The sequence below is a fragment of the Chrysoperla carnea genome, chromosome 3, assembly GCF_905475395.1.
Source record: "Chrysoperla carnea chromosome 3, inChrCarn1.1, whole genome shotgun sequence".
NCBI lineage: Eukaryota > Metazoa > Arthropoda > Insecta > Neuroptera > Chrysopidae > Chrysoperla > Chrysoperla carnea.
The window spans coordinates 17245456-17266717 of record NC_058339.1 but is presented as its reverse complement, the minus strand read 5'-3'; the positions used below and the strand labels follow the sequence as shown (position 1 = coordinate 17266717).

Below are 21262 nucleotides of genomic sequence, written 5' to 3'. Positions count from 1 at the left end.
TGGGTATCAGATGATCTCCAAACATATAAATGACGTGAAAACATTGATTTAAACTTCGAAAACATGCTTCTATCTCATCAAATAATTTCTGATATATTACAGCTTGTATATGGAGGATAATACTGCAGAAATAATAAAATGTACACTGTTGATATATTCTTACAATTAATTTAAACCTTCTGAGAAGAATTTGAAAACAGTTTTTTCTTGTTTCGAAGTTTCTTTTCTCCGTTTAAATTTGTCTAAGTAACTTGTTTGTTGAATAATGCAATACTTTCATACAAACAGATTATACATTGCATATAAATACTCTGACCGTTGAAATGTGGTTTTATGTTTATGAAGGAAATACTTAGTTTATATCTCAGGATTGTGTAGCTTTCGGAATTATGTCTTACAGCGATTTTAAACTTTTCAGATCTGTGGTTATAGTATTATTATTAGAGGTATATTAATCTGAACTAGATGATGAAATCTAGTTCTGAACTGAAAATTTCATCTGTCCATCCTGAATTAATTATTTCATTTTTTTAACGACTTCCCTATTTAAACATTGGAAGAGATTGATTAAAATGAGCCAAAAAAAAAATATTCTGCCGAATTGTAGTTTTCGAAAAAATGTGTTGTTTTTTCAAGAAATTATTTAATTTGATGTACTACTGTGCCCAAAAAATAAAGTGACATTGTATTTATTTTGAAAATTCTTTATTTATTCTTCCAAGTCAATTTCATCCTCTTCAAAAAAATCCTCTCCCGATGCAATGCACTTATGCCAACGGATTTTCCAATCTTCGAAACACTGGTTGTAGTCACTTTCCGGGATTGCCTTCAGTTCCTTCTTCGCTGTGGCTTGAATCTCCTCTATCGTATCCCCAGAGCGGTCTTTTGAGCTTGCTGAACAGCCAAAATGAGGTGAATACGGTGGTTGCGGAACGATATGGGTTGAGTTTTTGAAGAAATGATCACGAATTATGAGTGCAGTATAGGATAGTGTAAAAACCATGAATTGTCTTTCCACAATTCCGGCCTTTTTAGGCGGATAGCGTTACGCAAATGACGCATAACGTTCAAATAATATTCCTTGTTGACTGTTTGGCTGGGTGGAAGTAATTCATAATGCACAACAAACGCGCGCAGTTTAAATTAAAATGTCACCTTATTTTTTGGTTACAGTATTATACCTTTTTCCGCAAAGTCAAGATAAATGTCAAGATTTCTATCATTTCGAACCCGAAAAATTTCATTCTGGAATTTTTTGATAGGGAACTCCATTACAAAATGCTGACAGTGATAGGTTATAAAGAGCCACTATTTATATTGCAAGTTTTATAATACATCTTATTGTAAATGTATATAGAATAGAAACCCGAGAATCGAAGTAAAAACTGTTTGTTTTATGTATTTTAAATGAAGGAAGATTCATTATTTCTTCACTGAGTCGTTTTAAATATATTCTTCTTCTAACAATGACTACAAAAAATTATATAAACAAAAAATATTGAAAAGGAAACAGCTACAAAACTATTTTAATCTAAGTTTTGTTTTGGTAGGTATAAAGTTTTGTTCGTTGTTTATGTTCTACTTGTATACAATAGTTTTTTTTTTTCGTCTTATCTAGATAAATTTTACTATTTTACATCTGTATATAAATAAACGGGCAAGATGTAGTACCTGGAATCAAAATTTACATTTTTGAGTTTTTTAAAGCCACTTTTTAAAATATCAATTTGGATATTGTCTCTGTTTATATAGCACTGTTATTCTTCAACACTGTATATATTTTTATGAGAATTTAAAAATTAAACAACTATGGTAAAACATCATAATGTACCATGGCTCACACTCTAAGGTACCTTCAATCACCTCCACCGAGAGTACTTGATGGCACTCTATTACTAACATTCTACTTAGCATTTTTAATGGCTCATAAAACACAAGAATGTGATTTAAAACTTAAATACATACAAATGACTACGTGTTAGATTCAAGGTGCATTATATCGCTAGATTCAAGGAATACCAACTTAAGTATTTGAAACTACACCTCGTTTAAATTTAAAGCTACGTTTAAAACTGAAATATGGTATATTCATCAACAACCAGTGAGTTACGTTGACTATGATGTATATAACACAATATGAAATTGGCAACTTGTAAAAAGACTAAAAAATCTGATTTCCGTCTTAATTCACAAAAAAATTATATTTATTTTCCTCGAAAATAAAACCACATTGACAACCAGTTTACAATCTACTCGCATTATAATCCAAAAACCTCATTTCATTGCAAATGATGTCCAGTAAAAATCCTTCTAAATCTACCGAGAAACTACAAATGACTCAAAGTTCGTTTGGCTGTAGGTACTTTATCTAACCCTACAGTCGACCTACATAAACTGTTATTATTATCTCGATGAAATTATTAGACAGGTGAAAATTTAACGTAGATTTTAGTCAGTAGTGTCTGATTTTTAAACCTTGGTAGAGACCTTTAGTTTAGTGCTATAAAAATGAAATACTTAAAAAAAATGACACATTCTAAAGTTAAAATTTTATTTATTACCACTTGCAAGTTTTATGTTGGAAAATTAAAGCACTTCTTTTGTGCTATTCTGTAATTTAAAAGAATAAAAAATAAAGCTTTTAAATTCACATTAAATATAAATAAGTATAATATATTATATTTATCGATTTTGACCAGATGTTACATGTTCCTGTTAACATTTCTGTATACCAAATATTATTTTATAAACAGTTTATTTGTAGGGTTAGGTTCCGTTATAAATCTCGCATGAAAAACATGGAAACTGTAAATTTTGTAAATAACAAAAAAAAAAAAAAACATTGGTGTGAATGTCGCATTTCATCTATGTACGTATTAAACTTTCATTTATCAATTTTTTTTTTGGGGAAAACAGAATGAAACCATTTCAAATACTGGACAATATTTATCACAACATACTGATTTCAAAAATTCATGTCTATAAAATATTTTTTTATAGCCCGAATATAAGTTTTTCATTATTTTCGCCCGCTTTCAAAAACGTTCCAAAAGATATTAGATCAAGCGAATCGATTTTGAAAAGGTTGAAGGAATATACTTAAACTATGTACGAAATTTGAATAGTGTAGGCCTTTTGGAGTAATTTGATAATTTACAGGTTGCTTTTTTAATTTGGCATTTGCAAAAAATTTATGAAAGAAATTTGTAAAAACTCTGATGATTTCGTGTTAAAATAAAAAGTACTTCTTCACATTATACGAATTTTCTTAAAAAGCAACAATTCTCGCATAAGAAATCAATGAAAATATCTGTTATTTTTTCTTAGAATAACAAAATATTTGCATTAAAAAAACAGCGAGGGTGGGACAGCGAGTGGGCAAAGCAATAGTATAATTATTTAATCGCTGATCGAAATATCAGTAATCGCTGATCGAAAGTTATAGTCAAATAATTTAATTATAGGTTAAACGAAGTTCACAGGGTCAGCTAATTTTATATATAGAGGTAAAAACTGTGAGTATAGTTTGTTTATACATTGAGAAGAGAAAAAATATGGACAAACATAGTAACAACAAAACCCACACTAAATTTATGATACCAATGGGTAAAATAAATAACATATAAACACATTTATACACTCTCATGGTTGGGGAAAAATACAGGCGGGGAAAATTATTTTGCAATATAAATCTGAATAATAAACAAACATATACATATAATACATTCAAAATATTGAATAAGCACCACATGTAAAAATTGAATTATAAGTTTATAAAAAAAAAAAAAAAAACGTAGATTGTATCCCTTATTTACCTGGTTGAAGTATACCTATCTATATAGGTAATGTGGGCAGTGATGAATAACATGAAGATTGAGTTAAAAAAAAAACGATATAGGTTGGTCCACTTGTTGTTATAATTTAATTTTATAATTTATTATTACGTTTTAAAATTTTTAATTAAAAATAAAGGAAGTAGTAAATATTTTTCAGTCCTTTATTTTATTTTTCAGTTATCAACTTGAAAGGTTTCTTTTACAGATTTGAATGTTGATTTTCTTAAATTCTTTAGATTTATTGACAACAAATTCACTTTTTAAATAAACTTGAACAAAATACGATCTCATGATAGGTCACTTATGTTCTTTCAATTAATAAATCTTAATTCTACCAATTTTTAGTTAAAAAAGTTCGAACGGAAGCCTGAAAATGATCTTTTCAGGATCAAAAAGAAGCTTTTCACCAACTTACGGCCACCATTTGTGCTTATTTTTGAAAATTAAGAAATTTTCAAATTTTCATCTCTCTACCTTTTTGGAGATAGATATCAATGTTCTTGGAGAAAATGAACACCACAAATGGATACCAAAGATTACGAAAAATTGTTTCAAACAAAACGTTCTTTACTTTTTCTTTAGGAACAGTTTTTACATTTAAACTTTTTTTCGATCTCTAACAGTTTAACATGAGCAAAACTCAAAATTTTAACATTTTTGAAAACCATGTAAATTTTTTAAGCATCATATCTCAAAACTATTATACATAGGGAGATGTGGGTTGACTTGTTTCTTTAATATACTTTCAAAATGATAATATAGCAACTCATAGTTTGTAATTGAACTGCAAAAACTGAAAAATGTTCGAAAATTTTGCAGTTTTCACAGTTTTTGCAGTTATTCAAACCTCCCTTAAGAGGTTCAAATAACACACACGAAAAAACAGCTTTACATGGCGTTTTGCGATTTTCATATAGAATTTGACTGACGTAAATGTTAAAAAAAAATAAATATAATTGTTTGAAACAAATTTGTAATCAAATTTTATTTGAAATGTATTTAGTAGAAAGAAAAAAAGAGTAAATAAATCAAAAAAATAATAATAATAAAAACGTATGCAAAATAAATAAATGTCATATTTATGCAAAAGTAATAAAAAATAATTTTAAATATGAAAATCTGTTGTCATTTTATTTTTTATACATAAAAAAAATTTGTCTTCAATTAATTTTATATGAACAGAAACAATAGTAAAACAAATTAGTTTTCACCCGCGGGCAAAATTCTGTGACAAATAGTAATTTTCATCTAAACAAAGTGACGCTAAAAACATCAGTTAAATAAATTTTTAACTGAAAAACTATTCAAACTTCAAAAGCAATTATTTTATATTATATTACAACATACATCTATTAATCAGTATTAGTGCTTATATTAAAGTTTATCTACTCGATGTTCTGGAATAAACTATAGTGTAAAATTTTAATAATTCCCTTCGTTGAAAATTAATTCACACAATGTGCAAAGCAATTTTTCGTTAAATTTATTAACTAGTCTTTTTTGTTTAAAACATGTATGTTTCCTTTGTTTCAGATGCCAGTAACGTTGTGCAGTTTAGGTGTTGGAGCGACATTTGGTGAATCAATTTTACATGATTTACCTAGAGATTCAACAGTTGTTACACAAACAACATGTGAATTACTACGAGTGGAACAACATGATTTTCGTATTATTTGGGAAGTAAGTATTAACGTTTTATGATTTTATTATATTAAAACATATAATATCTATAGTGTATACGTATGCATTCATGTTAAATTACTCTACAAAGGTAGAATATAAATTTAAACCATCAAAATTAATATACAGGATAAGATAAGTTATATACACATTTCTGGAAACAAATAATAACAAGATTTCCTTAGAGCATGCTCGAAAAACCAATGAAATGCTGTTCAAGCTCAATATGATCCTGATATCTTTTACCTTTTTTCTCAAAATATTTTTTACTGATTTTGTCCAGTCGAATTGTGTTGGTTTTTAAAACTTTTTTAATTTATTAAAATTAATGCAAACACTGACATTAAACACTTATTATACAGGGTATTTCAACAATTGATTCAGCCAGTCACTTGTTATATATTACGATATATATATATATAATTCTTTGGTATAGTTACTCGTTATAGAAACTCAGAATTGATTATATACAATGAAAAAAATTGATAATTTAATAAGTTTATTAGATGAAATTGTATTAATTCTTCCTAAAATATGTAACTAATGAAATGAAAAAATCATTCACGTGTAAATCTCATTTGTAAATGTATTTATAAATTTGAAGATTCCAGCCGTACACATATAAATATAATTCGATAACACATGATGGAACGTATTTATCTGTTTAAATTTTACTGATTCTGAGTAATTGAAAGATATTTTATGTATCTGATTTATAACTAAATAGTGTAATAAAGTTTTTGAGACGATTAGAGCCATGTTTGGAACACCAAGGTGAAAATTTTGAGCAATTTATTAGAGTTTTTTTTTATGTCCGTAATTTCAAATTTCAACTTACTTTAACTTTGCCAATTCTATTTTTAGATTAAAATTAATTCTTATACAAAACATCTTTTGAAATTTAAAAAATTATAGGAGTATCATTTCAAAAATGGTGAGTTTTATCTTGTACGCGAGCATATCGAAATGATTACAAACGAATGGTTACATCGAAATGGTAATAAAATAATATGTGGCCATAAAGTCCTATTCTAAATAAATTCGATCGTCATTCAAACAAGTAGTTTCATTTATAAAAATTTTCAATTCTATATCTTTAATAGTCTAAATTAAATGTTCTTATTTTCGTCTGCTAATTACGTTTATTCATTCAAATTTGAATAAACTTTAATTTTTTATGCAATTTATTGAAGTAAAATATTTTTATTAAATAAATTACTGAACATATATTTGTGTACTAACTATGCTGCATGCATGTTTACTGTATAATAAAACTTTATAATTCGGGGAAATATTGTACCAGCGATACGAATTTTCACTTGTGTTTCTTTAAGCCACGTTTTAGACTTTATATTTTTGACAATTTATAAATATTAAATAGGTATCGGTAAATGTGTATGAGAACTGGTACCAGATATACGACGCTTGGTACAATATAATATGCCACGGATCATACCTTAATGTAATCTCTCAAATTTTCAATTTTCACTGCCCATTTAAAACAGCAACATAGTATAATATAATGCATGAGATTGGAACATTGAAAACCCTAAAAGTATAGGCAGTTTCCAGTAACGACTTCGACTGGTATTTTTAAGGTACTCCATAAAAAAAAAAAAAATTTTTAAATTTTGTGTGTACCTATTATCATGTATCAATGACTTCTTTTCAAATTTGACCAAATTAATATTTGAAATATGACAGAGCTAATTACACATCATTAAACAATGAGTTAAATAGAATAGTTAAGCACAACACACAATTATCACCTTGTAAATAGATTATACGTAAAATCAAAATAATTTTACTTTGAAACACTTATAAATTTTATTTCGACTCAAAGATCAGCCTATGGTGATTAAAAGTAAAATATATCCAAGGTACTACGCCTTACCTTTTATTTTATATATAAAATAAAGCGCACCACCTACACAATTTATTAAAAATTCTTAAAACACTAATTAAATTCTATTTGATAACATTTGCACACTTTTTTTTTCATTTCTGCAATAAATTATTTTCATTTTTACTTCATTTTTATCAGTTATGTTTCTGGCAACGTGTTGTTTATTTAAGTACCAAACTCAACCATTTTATAGCTTCCCGTTTGATTTTTGCTGCTATCTATAGGTGAAAGAATTTTTAAAATCTGTTCAGTAGTGAATTTAAAAATTACAGTTTTTATATATCTTCATTCAAACTAAATGACACAGAATAAAATCAATACCTTCTCGAAATTTTAAACTTCTGTCATTAGCGATTTTGACTGGTCGTCGATATATTAGTTGGGACTTTGTCTTTTCATCCTCCAGATTAATTCTAACCTCTGAAAGGTTTCAAATTTTAAATAAGATACAAGAAAAAAATTTTTTTTTTTTAATCAATAAAATCGGAGCTGTTATTAAGTAACATTCTTTGCTGCGACTAATATCAATATAGGGCTTTATGAAACTGTACCAATTTTGTGACATAAATGGCGGAGATTTTGTTTTTTAAACTAAGTACTCTAAACTAACATTAATGAAAAGCAACAATGATGACTTTGGTAAAATATAGTATGCCATAAACATTTTAACATGCTATTAGTTAGAATATGAGTGTATGGACATATTGTAAAATTACAAATGAACTCTATATTAGATGGTTATGTGATTTTATTATTCCGCATTTTGAATTGAAATAAAAACTAGAAAACATTTTATGGTCGGAGTATTAACAATTTGAGTATATACTACACTAAACAAGAACTTTGATTTTATATTTATTGTTCAAGTACCTATTCTTTCGGTATAGAAAATTGAATTAGACATGTTTATATGTATAAGGTTCTTACACAAAGTTCAGCATGAGCTTTTTTATTTTATGTGTAATATTATTCAATTACTATGCAATCAATACAATGTCAATCTATTATGAATAATGATCATTCAAGCGCATAAATTCTTAGCTTACACTCAGATAAGTATAGTTTTGCAAGTCCGACATTATAGGCAACTAGTTTCCTCCACTTTTCCTCATTGCTGACCCTTCTGAAGCTTTCTGACCCTTCCAATACAATTTTGGTTGAAAATAGGGGAATATTTTGCTTCACAACACATTATTGTTCTTCTAATAATTGAAGATTTATCTCTCTGGAGAGTATCTGGGTCATATTGTAAGTATGCAGCTGCGGCCACAATGCACCAGAGATGATCTAATTCAAAATATTATGACTGCAGCTACATCCATTGAGACGATTCAAATATTCTTCACAGAGCTACGTCTTCAATTACTAGAAGTGAAATAATGTGATGGAGAAAGCTTAAGTTTCAATTTTTACGCAAGTGAAAAAATCCCTTCCCTATCCTTATCATTATCCCTATATATATATTATAAATGTCAAAGTAAGGTTGTTTGTTTGTTTGTGACGCTTTCACGCAAAAACTATTCAATGAATTTACATTCGGTGAAATATTGGATGAACTGGATGGTGCTTATGGAAGGGAGTAGTGAAACTATGGAAGTTGAAGACTATAAAACACGGTCTTTAGCAGTCTTTACTTTTAAATCCAGCGAAGTGAGCGGGTATCAAGCTAGTATAAAGTATAAATGTATCATTATTTTGCGATATTTATAGAAATTGGTAGATTCTATTCATACAGCAGATGTGCAGTTTGCTATCTCCTAAAAATTTAATTTAAAATAAAATTGGATATGAACCAGACAAATAAAATTTGCGTTTGTTAAAATATCAACGAATACAATGTAGATTTGCTCCTTTCTAATGAAACAAACACTTACTAGTTTTAAGTTAATTTGTAATATGTTTTATATACTTCTGTACAAATTGTTTTGGAAAGATAAACTTAACTATATCGTACTAAATTAGTTAAACAATTCATGTACATATACTGCATGAATACTGTATGCAGTGAGGTAAAGGTATAGTATCTCGGATACTTTATTGAATCACTGTATAGTTTCAATAAGGATATTGCTAGAAGGTAGGGCCATCTGCATTAGTTTTCAGGTAAAATACAAGTAACATGTTTTGCCTTTTCCTTCCGTTTATTTACAAGTTCACTATTGTTTTTATCAGCTTGAAACTACATTAAATCGAAAAAACGTAAAAACATAAAATTGCTACTTACTTTAAATTATCTCTGCTTTCTTTAACTTCTGATAACTTTCACAATTCAATTTTTTTAAATGATAAAACATAAAATTTCGACAAAAAATACAAATTACAGTCATTAGAAGATTCTTGGATTTTCTCAAAACTGGTGGCAATCTGAATCGTTTGAAAAAGTTTTAGTCCTAGACACGTTGGTGTCGGTCTTTGGTGTCTGTTCTATTTTTTGTTTTTGGTTTTAATTCCCAACCAGCAGAAGAATATCGTGCGATAAGGAACATAATTTCAATACATAGGAATAAAAACTCTATAAACAGAGACTGTTTCCATTTTTACATTTTTTTAAATGACTTTAACCAAAATGTATATGTTAGCACGATCATAATGGAAAATACTTTCCAATTCCAAGATGACGAATAACTTTATATAACTGCCTAAAATCCACAAAATAATTAAATATCAACATATTTCTATTGGTAACTTTGTATAACTCCCTAAAATCCATAAATATCAACATATTTCTATTTGGCTTTTCGACCGATTTCAAGACCTGTCCTATACTGCAACGTTAAAAACACCATAAATGTAAATTTTGATCCCTGGTACAACAATCTACCCTATTATGTATGTATATTATTTATTGCAGTTGTACGAATAGTAAATTATTTTACCTTTGATAACAATGCATAAAATAACACAGACGGTTTAACGTATAAGCATTCAATTATTTCCCTGTAATTAAGTTTGTGTTGTTTTTAAAAAGTTATATGCAATAATTTCCTAAGTTTAATGAAATGATTGATTAAAACCTGAACATAGTTAAGATGTATTTATAATTTAGATGTATTTAGATATTGTGTTAGTATATTCCCACTAAAATTGTTACTACTCATACAATAAGTTTCCTATCGTACAAAGAGGCAATGCATTTTTAAAGTAAAAAATGAAGAAAATAAGTCTTTACTCAGAAATTTCCAAAGATGCATACTATTACCCACTAGAATCTACAACTTCAGAATTGTTGTCAATAGCCATTTCTCTAGATGAAATCAAATAACCAAACACCCTGAAAAGGCTCTTTAAGCTAAAGTTCTTGAAATATCCAGACTAATAATATTTCTATCACAATGTCTGGAATGAATACTCAAACGTCTACGAATAAATAATAACTTTGCTTTGAATAAGTATGTGTAACACAAACAATAAGTGTATTCAATCTATGGATATACATGGTTATACATTTTTGAATTAAATATTACATATATAATGAAATTTAATCTTCTTTGCATCGTGTATTTGTTATATTGCATCTTTATATTATAATATCCGTCTAAATCTTCTTAAGTACCCTCATTTGTTATCAACATTTAATACGTTCAGCTTAATAAACTTTATTCATAAATATTTGTTATCTTGATGTGTACAGTAAAAGTCATATATAAAGTTTTTTTCGACTCGTTCGAAAACTCTCAAAATTATTGACGTTTTAAAATATAGATTATTCTCCGAACCAGAAATAAAATAAATTAACATTTTAAAAGAAAATATCGCGTATAAGTAAGTACTTTCTAAATTTACGATTAGCTAATTCATACTGACGATGATTACATGGTAATCGAAATACGTTTTTATAAAATATAAACATTGGTTTTGGAAATTGGGGACAAATCGAAATTTAATTTTAATATATAAATGTGTATCAGTTATTAGTCTACTAAGAGTTTATGGTTCGCTTTTACACTATTAGTCATCTCAGCAATTATTTGCTCACAACACTATTTCTATACCATTCTAATTTGGACAACTGTATCTATTAGTTTTAATTACAACAACTTAGTATTTATCATACGTCCTCTGTGCTGATTAAACAATAAAACATACCCACACATAAGTAGACGTATTATTTGTCTTGCACTATTTACTGTATTGATTTGTATTTTCTTTAGTACATACTTCTGACCCACAGTCATATATTGTATTATTTGTTTCCGTTGTAAAGTTTTAAAACGGCAGGACATATATTTCGTTCGTATCCATTCACATTGTATTCGTGAAAGAATGTGATTTTTCACTGCAGGGTACTATTTATAAAAAATTTTGAAATATTCTAAATCGAAGAATACCAATTTAAATTATTGATCTATATTTAAACGTTTTTATTAAGCTTCCTTGTTTGTTTTGTTTGTGTCTTGTAATGATCAAATCTAGTAATTTTACCCCTTTTCTTTTAACCGATTGGTCTGAAATTTGGTACACACTTTTAGTTCTAATGCTAAAAGAAAAATAAAGGTATCCAGGAGTGAAAGTATTTCGATAACGTTTATTATCGAATTTATTTATTAATTAATCATTCTCTAATACGTCTTTTGTGAAAAAATCATATCGATTCTCTGTACGGTTTATGAGAAATTAACTATCCAAGTCAGTGATTGTGTCAGTTGTCTGTCGGAAAAGTAGTATACACACCAAGGGAGCAAGTAAAGAATGTCTCAGATTTAGTTCATTGTCGACCGAGACGAACTTGTGCACCGTAGATGTGTAATTTACTATTTCCTATATAATTGTTCCTATTATTTAAATTATTTTTTACGTTTTTTTTTTTTTTAAACATTGCTATGAGTCATGTTTAATAAACATAATTTTTATTTTGTAAATAACATTATCCGAATATGACGGTTGTAATAAATTTCTACATGAAAAATTTATTTATGTATGATTTTGTAAATAACAATACAAAATATGGTAGTACATAGATGAGTACAGAGCTATTAATACAGGATCATTCAAATAGTTACTTACGATACTAGTGGGTTACCAGCATTACTAACGTACACCTGCGAAATTTGAACAAGGAGTGCGTAGCACGAGTTCGACAATCGCAGAAGTTTGTTAATAATGCGTTATCACAGGTATATTGTAAAAAAAACTTGTTATTATTTAAAACAAGTTTGTCCTAGTGCGATAATGATCTATTTTTCCCACACATACTAAGTGAGAAAAGTACTCCTTACTCACTGGCGTAGATAAACGTATGTGTCACTGCCTAAAAAGATTATTTCAAGTAGTCCTTTTTCACAAATCGAGTTCACCACATAACTAATTTCACCGGCTATATTGATTGTACAATGGATTTTGGGGTTGCAAAATTTTATATGAGGTGAAAAAAGGTCTTTTACAATCTTTTACAATCATTATTGGTGATGGCACGGATACTTGGAATGACTCTGTATTAAGTACTCTGTATTTGTTCAGTTATTTAAAAAAAAAAAAAAAACCGTCTGGAAAATTTATGTTTCGATGGTTATGAATGAATGCATAATTTATGAAAATTTGATGGTTCTGTACAAAAACAAATTCATAAAAATTTGTAATTAGTCCACTTTTAGTTGTCTGTCCATCTGTCCGTCTGTATGTCGACACGATAACTCAAAAACGAAAAGAGTTAGAAATGAACAAATTCATATATGTGCTCATGGTTTGAGACAGAAGTAAACTGTATCACTTATTTATTCATAAAAATTTGTTTTTGTACAGAACCATTTTAAATAATCTTAAAATTGCTCAGTTTTCGGACCCCCGAAAAGGTTTCAATTACGCGACAAACTTAAAATTGAAAAATACTCGATTAAAACAAAATTTTATTGGTCTTGCTTTGTGTGTTGTACAAATATGCGTATATGAGTACTTACGCCGTTTATCGTATTTAGTTTAAAAATGTGGATTTTTAAAAATTTCACTTGCAAGTTTGTTAGAATATTTCGATATTATGCGTACCTTATTCCCAAATAAAATTGATATAGATATGGCTTACACAATCAGATGTAGATGTTGATTAATATACGCGTACTCTTATCGGCCCATTGCGTATTCTTATACAATTGTATTTGTAAGAATTCGCAAGTTCCATTTTGTGATCTTTAGCAAATTACACTTTAGATAGGAAGTTGTAACTCATTTTATTATGATATTAAATAATCTTTCGAATAAAACCAAAACCGATTATAAAAATTGATTACTTAGTTGTTTTTTAACCACGTGAAGCTTAAGTGCGCATTCCTATGCCAGCTTACGCTACTGCTCTCCAATTTTTTTGTATAGTGTTTGTAAGATTTGAAAATGTATACTGACGGTTAGCTAGCTTTATGTATTTTTTTACTGAATCCTAACAAGTAACCTTGTGAAATAATCAAAGAAAGTAAATAACAAATTTAATAATTACACTCACTAAAATATTAAATACGCGTACAGCGTAGAATTACATATTATTTAATTACTGTATAACATTTAAATTGTTAAGCGTACCGTAGTAGCAGTTTAGTTTAGAAATGTAATGTAATAAATAATACTTTGTGTGTTTGTATTTAATATTTATTTTTACAAATTGTGAAGTTTGTACATTATTTTGTAAAATAAATTTCAACTGTAAGTTTATTTTTATTTTTCGTAATGTTTTCATTTACATGATTTTCATAAAGCTGTTGGTGTCCCGCATCGCTGTATGATGTTTTTTGACCTTATAGAAATTTAGAATGTTTTCGTTAAGATATCATCGAATACCATGTTTTCATACCGTGTATATCAAGGTATACTAAGCTTAGCCCCAAGTTTGTGACGCTTAAAAATATTGATGCTACGGACAAAATTTTGGAATTGAAGTTTATTAAATCCCTTAATTAATCCACTTTCAGTTGTCCGTCCATCTCTGTCCGTTTGTACATCAGACGATATCTCTGAAACGAAAAGAGATATCAAGGTGAAATTTTATAGCGTGTTCATGACGTAAAAAGCAATTGTAGTTGAGCAAAATGGGTCGATTGGGTCTTGGGTCCCATTCTACAAATCGTTAGAGATTAACAACTTTTGTTTGAAACATTTTTTCGCTAGATTCAGAGGCCAAAATTGTATACAAACCTTTCTTAAATAGAGTAAGTGAGCACTTATAAAGTATTTTTGAAAATTCGTTCCCTTAAAGGTTTCAAAATTGGGTTAAAGTTTGCATGAAACTTTATCAATGTTGAAGTTAGAAATGCAAAAAATGATAGATGAGCTCATGGTTTTTAAACATAAGTTGTATTACTTACTATTTCCAAAAATTCAATCTTCAAGGGATTCAAATAAGGGCTAAACGTTTATATGAAATTTTATCATTTTTTAATTTAGAAATGTACAAATTGATATATGTGCTCATGATTTGAGCCAGAAGTATTGTACCAATCTTTTATTTCATTCTTAAAAGGAGCACAGCGAACTTCATGCGTTATTTTCCACGGAGATGTAGATAAAATTGATGTTTAGAGGGTGGGCTAAGCGAGGAAAAGTGGGTTGTAGGATATATGTGGGTCTTCAAAAATCTATCGTTTTTCTAATTTATTGTTTATATCTTTACCTATTTATTATCTATTTAATGTTACTTTTGTCTTAAAATTTTATCTACTCTAAAATTTTATCTCTTGTTATCTAATTATCTTAAAGTTTTTATCTATCCTAAAATTTTATCTATTGTTTTTTTTTTTTTGATGATTTTTTTTAACCTTCATAAATTTCAATTGTTTTTAAGTAAAAATCCTAACTTGTTGAATATTGTCAAATTCTTTAAAAATACGTCACGATAATTTTGGTAAATAAACCAAAAACAATGAAATATACCTACTTTATAGTTTTGAAAATGTCTATGTTAAAAGAAACATGTCAACATATTTTAAATTATTAAAATATTTAAAAAAATATAGTGAACTAAGCAAAGAAAATTAGAAAATTAGAAACAGTTTTGTTGCCATTTTATTGACTACGAGTATAAATACTGATATGAAAAAATATAAAGTACTTAAGATAATTATTTGAATGTTTGAACTACAATGTATGTATATGAGGTACGTAGGATATAAAACAATATTTAATATACCTCATATCACTATTACGTTATGCATCACTTTAATATATTCATGTCATAAAAAACACAAACAATAATAAAATGTGATTTAGTAGTAAAAATAGTGCAAAATGTGGATGATTTACATGAACAATGCAAAGTTTTTATTATTATTATCACTGATGTTAATTATTATGAAATGAAATCATAAAATAATGATCATAATTATTGGTGATTATTGATCATACATTGTGGTTGAAATAAAATTGTTTGTTTTAAAAAGTGTGTGCTGAGTTGTTGTGTACAATATGTTAATTTTATAAATAATCAATATTTTAATGAATATGTTGTGTATTATACAATAAAAATAGTTATTTTTTTAATAATAAACAATGATTTTGAATGAATATACAAGAAAATTATCAATACAACGGCGTGATTATCATAATGTAAGTTTCCTTTTACCGGCAATCAAGCAGCTTCGGTGTACGATTTTCAAACAAAAACACTTAAAAAACAAAGATTACAGTGTCAAACCCTTAACTTCTTTATCTCTAGCTTATACTCTCTTTTGTTCACAATTAAATAGCAATGTTACGCCAACAACACAAAGTACAGAAATCGCAATTAAAGTATGCCAAAATTAGGTGCTTTTTAGGTAATAATTAGGTACCAAACATGGTGAAATCTGAAGAAATCGTAAGGTTTTTAGCCAATAAATTCTTTTAAAAATGTTGCCACTTTCGTACAAAAGTTTTATCAATATTCGTTAAGTTTTAAGCTTTATGATCATATCAAAACTAAGAACTGTGCATAAAAATGAAAACTTTTTTGGTAAAACACAAAGATAGTTAATTTTTCCTATCTCCTATATTTGATATCATTTTAATTTTTAGGGTATCGAAAAACCTTAAAGAGTTGAAATGAAAATGATTACAAAAATTTAAAATTTTACTCTTCAATTAATCAACCTTGTATAGGTATTTATGAAAAATTCATATCGATTTAAGGTGTTTTATAAATTTGACCGCTATGTGTGTCTGTCTCTCTGTCTATGTGTTTGTCTGTGGCATCGCTAAACGGATGAACTGATTTGAATTTTGTTTGTTTCGTTTGAAAGGTAATTTCGGTAATGGTAAAGGTAATTCCGTACCTGGAACAAATAAAAGATAGGCGATGATCCTCAAAATCGGTTCAGTTTAGAAAAAGTTCTAAAAAAAGGTAATTTAATGGAGAGTGTTCATATATGCTTTTCATGTGCGAGTTTAGGGTTCCGTATCCGAAAAATTTCACTGGGGTTTTTAAGATTTTGTAAATTTTACTTGTTGGTAAATCACTGACATCGATAGTGAATTTTTTCTCAAAAACCGTACAGAAAATCGATATAAATTTTTCACAAAAGACGTATAAAAGGATGTTTAATTGATAAATAATATACTTAATTTAAAAATTTTGGTATTTTTATGGTATTGAAATACCTTAATTTCTACTGAAAATGGATAAGATTATTTGACATGACATTTATTTAAATATTGCGGTTTAAATGTAATGTCAGAAATAACAAAAGTTAAGTTAGACGAATTTTAGAGTATAGAAAATGATTGATAGATGATGATATATGATGTAATGGTAATAGAACTAATAAATGTTATGTTAAATTAGGGTAATAATTACACGAAGGTTAATGAAACATTACAGAATGAAAGAGAAATTTTCACAAAAGTCGACATAATAATACACTACAAACAACTGAGACTTTATAGTTTGTTATCAGAGGCGTAGCTATAGAGAACTAACTTCTAGAACTAGAAAATATATACTGTAATTGTGTAACCTTTCGTGTAAAAATCAAGTATGGTTTTTCAACCTTCTAACTGAATAAGGTCAATATTGAATCGCACTACTAGAAAAGGCACAAAGTTTTCGAAAATAAGTGATCAGTGATCAACTTCAAGTTTAGTTAAACTTTTTGGCATCTCACCAAACTTCTAGATTCTTAGATATTCTTGTTTTCTGATGATAAAGCATTTAAAAGGATTTTTGAAACTTTGAACGTCATTTTGAAGTAAAAATGTACTAAGCGGCACCGGCATAATTAAAATAGGATTTCCATATGAATTTTACTAAAAACCAGATACAATTTTTTTCGCCACAAATTGCTCTTACAAGAATGACATACTTTTTCCTTGTCGATACTCGAATTTTTGAAAAACTATTCCAGGCGCCAACTTTACTTTCTGTTGAATGCAAGGTACGAAACGAATTGGTACTTTTGAACAGTAGGGGGTTGGGCCATCGTATCTTATCGTATACGTCCCTGATAGAAGTATATAATTTAAAGTTTTTATTGTGACTTGTCTGTTGTTAGTGAAATAGAGAATAGAACGTAGAATTTCAATTAATATTCAAAACCGAAAACTTGTTAATTGTTTTGTTTACATCGTCTTAAATGCTTTTATGTTTAGATATTTCTCCAATTAATATAAAATACATAATATACCGCAAACATATAAAAAATGCGACACCTTTTTAACGTTAAAAAAAAACACAATATTTGCAGTCATGTAACTTTGTTATCCTGGATTATTTTGGGTCTACCAGAGCTCATTTTATAAGAGCAAGCCTTTATTGTACCTACTTAAAAGTAGAAAATAATTTTGTCTATTATTTCTAACATGACTATTTGTAAAAGTATGAGGCGCTCAGCTTGAATGTGTCAACTACATGAAGATTGTTCTTACCAACAGAGAGTTTGAAATAAACTTCTTGGCCATTTTTATAATATATAGCATATTTTTGTTCATATATATCAACCATCGGAAATCTATATTCTACTGCTCTTGTGGTTGTGACAATCACATCACAATTTTTTTTAAATAATATTTATAAGTGGTAGAACCAATTAAAAAAAGATTGTTTAAAACTATGTTGCATTTCAAAACAACAATATTTGAAATTGATTAGACAGTAAATTACTTTCATATAAACAACTGAAATGCATTTGTGTCAACATCACCACTCAAAAAGGTAGTTATATCACATTCGTGGCCCCAATCACCATATTTGATCTCGTGATAAGGTTGATACAACCTCATACCGGTTGATATAAAGAAATTTTTTTTCACTGTATGCGTGTATTTTCTTCAACTATCTCTCTTTAAAATTGTACGATTCCCACTTACAAATATGCTCGTATCTCCAGAAGAAAAAAAAGACCCTCCAAAGATCATAACAAGCAAAAATTGAATGATTTTGAATTTCCAATTGCCATGACAACACTTCGTATCCGAGAGTAACGCATCTTCAAATTCATTTCTTTATCTTTGGAGCCTCGGTATAACTCAAAAGAGTCAAGGATAATAAAATTACTTGCCTACAAATTCTGTGTATTTTTAATGAAACAAAATATGTCGCGTTTTTTGTGTTGTTTAATGTATATAAAATACAAAATACAAAATACATTATATTCGATAATGTCTTGTGTTATTTGGAACAACAATTACAAGAGTAAGTATATTTGAACATATATACAACAACCATTGTAGGTATTTGTTGCTCATTTATAATATCGAACAATTTCTGGTATTATTTGCTATTATTGTAATTTAGTTAATAAAGACGTAACAAGAACATGTGGTATATATGTATTTTAGAAAATAAAATCAAAGTTGTATAGTTACTCAAAGATTTAATCAAGGAGTGTAATAAAATAAAAGGATTTTAAACTTAAATAAGTTTTTTAAGATTATAATTTAGGTATCTTCAAACCGAATAAGTAAAAAAAAAAGTGGCATAACGGTAAAAATGGGAAAAATTAGAAAAATTTTAAAATTTAATGACTTTTATTCGTTTTGTCTTCTTGTCTACTAAGGTCAGTAATAAACAAAATGAAACATTTCTATCAATCTAGAACAGTAAACAATTACATTTGTTTTCTATATTGCCTATATTTGAAGCTAGATCTATCATGCCTGAAAACCTTCATTGTTAAGGTCAATAGAAAGTATATCATCAGGATTTAATAAACTAAACAAGTTTTTCTAGAATTCACATCTCCAGAAAGTCTGACTGGACAGTCATATACTATTAGGAAAGTACAATACAGTTGTTACCCAAGTGGCTCAATTAGTTAAAGTGAATCCGCAGCCGTACGCAAGGTGGGCCATTTTCAAAAATGCCACCTATTCAAAAATGACTTTAACGAAAATTTCAGAGTTTGATGGAGTTCATCATGTTTTGACATCAGATTTGATCTAGTTGTTGGGGTTTGTCTAATAGGATATTTACATCCTAAACAGTAAAAGATAAAAAACCCTTTAAATTAGAAAGTTGATCCTTATTTTAAATCCAACAATTATCATCTAAATCATTAAAATCCGAAAATCATCAGTTTTAGGAGGAAATACGACTAAAAATTTATCCAAAAGTTTTCAAGGACAATAAAGGACATTCGCCTGTGTCCAATGTTAGTTTTTTTATGAGGATCAACTTTCTATCTAAAAGTGCTATTCTATCTCTTACCGGTTAGAATCTAAATTGACTATTAAAGCAACTCGAAGAACTAGGGTCAATCTAATGTCAGAAAATGATTTTCCCCATCAAACTTTACAATTTTTGTTGAGATCATTTTTAAATAAGCGGGCGTCTCTGGCAAGATATTCATATGCAAGGCGCGGCGCACCTTGTATGTTGAGATGCATCGCATCCAAAATTAATTTGAATTAATTTGGATACACAGTTCTCCAATTAAATGAGAAGCTGGATTAATCGACGAACTAGTTAGTACTGTGGATCTTATGGCCTAAATATGTTCAATTTGAGCAGCTCCGTCATCTTAATCTAACGTGCCCTAATCTATAACGTTTTTTTGGTTTAATTATTTAACTCTAGAGGCCAACATTATCAAACATAGAGATTTATTCAACCAAAAACTTAACAAAACTTTTATAAATATCATTTCTATTATCAAATTATATTAATTACTACTTAAAGTATATAAACAAGTAATAAATATGCAAAAATTCTTAGTTGAAAACAAACTTTGTAGTAAATTAACGCCCGGATTTAAGAATGAATTAAACAAAATTGTGTCACCTAATGTATAATAATGTCTTTTGTAAGATTACACAAATTCACAAACTACTTATTTACATAAATTTACACAATAATTAATTGTATATAATCAATTATTGTGTTGTTGTTACAGAAAGGATGTTGAATGTATATGTTGAATGTATGTATGCCTATTTGTACATTGAAGTTCTTAATATGAGTTATAAAGATAAATACAGTTCAAACATTTTTATTGACATTAATTCGAGTTCCGGTCTAAGTAATTTATTATAGCATCATGTAAAAGACTTTTATTTAAAGCGATAGAACTTTAAACTTAAATGTACAATTTATGTATGAGATATCATACATTTTATTATTTATTTTAAAGAGTATTTTGTGGAAAGAATCCCGCAATATAAGATAAAAAAATGGCTTTCTGTGAAACTTCTTCAAACCGCCTCCAAAATGTTCTTCAGATAGTTCTGATCAAAAAACCATCAAACTTTTTAACGAGTAGTTTACGAGCTACGGGCTATCAAAGCTACACAAATATTATATTTATAGTACCTATATAACAAAAAAAATGGCTCGTTCTGATCAAAAGCTCTCACAGCCACAAAAATTTTTAACATTTAGTTTTTTTCGAGCTAATTTTTTAGAACGATGCCAAGAACATTTCGGGGGTGCCATTTTCCTAGTCATAAAAAAAAC

At 28.0% G+C, this 21262-nt stretch overlaps 1 protein-coding gene across 3 annotated transcripts in view; it reads left to right on the top strand.

Annotated features, from left to right (window-relative positions):
• Positions 1 to 21262, top strand: part of LOC123296970 (rap guanine nucleotide exchange factor 4) — a 252698-nt gene that overhangs the window by 195999 nt on the left and 35437 nt on the right. For 2 of the 3 annotated variants that reach the window (XM_044878706.1, XM_044878707.1), the window contains one exon: positions 5370 to 5516. In XM_044878706.1, coding sequence (XP_044734641.1) covers positions 5370 to 5516 — 147 coding nt within the window. Of the gene's footprint in view, positions 1 to 5369; positions 5517 to 15915; positions 15946 to 21262 lie in introns of those variants that run through there. The other variant, XM_044878708.1, reaches the window with a different exon arrangement.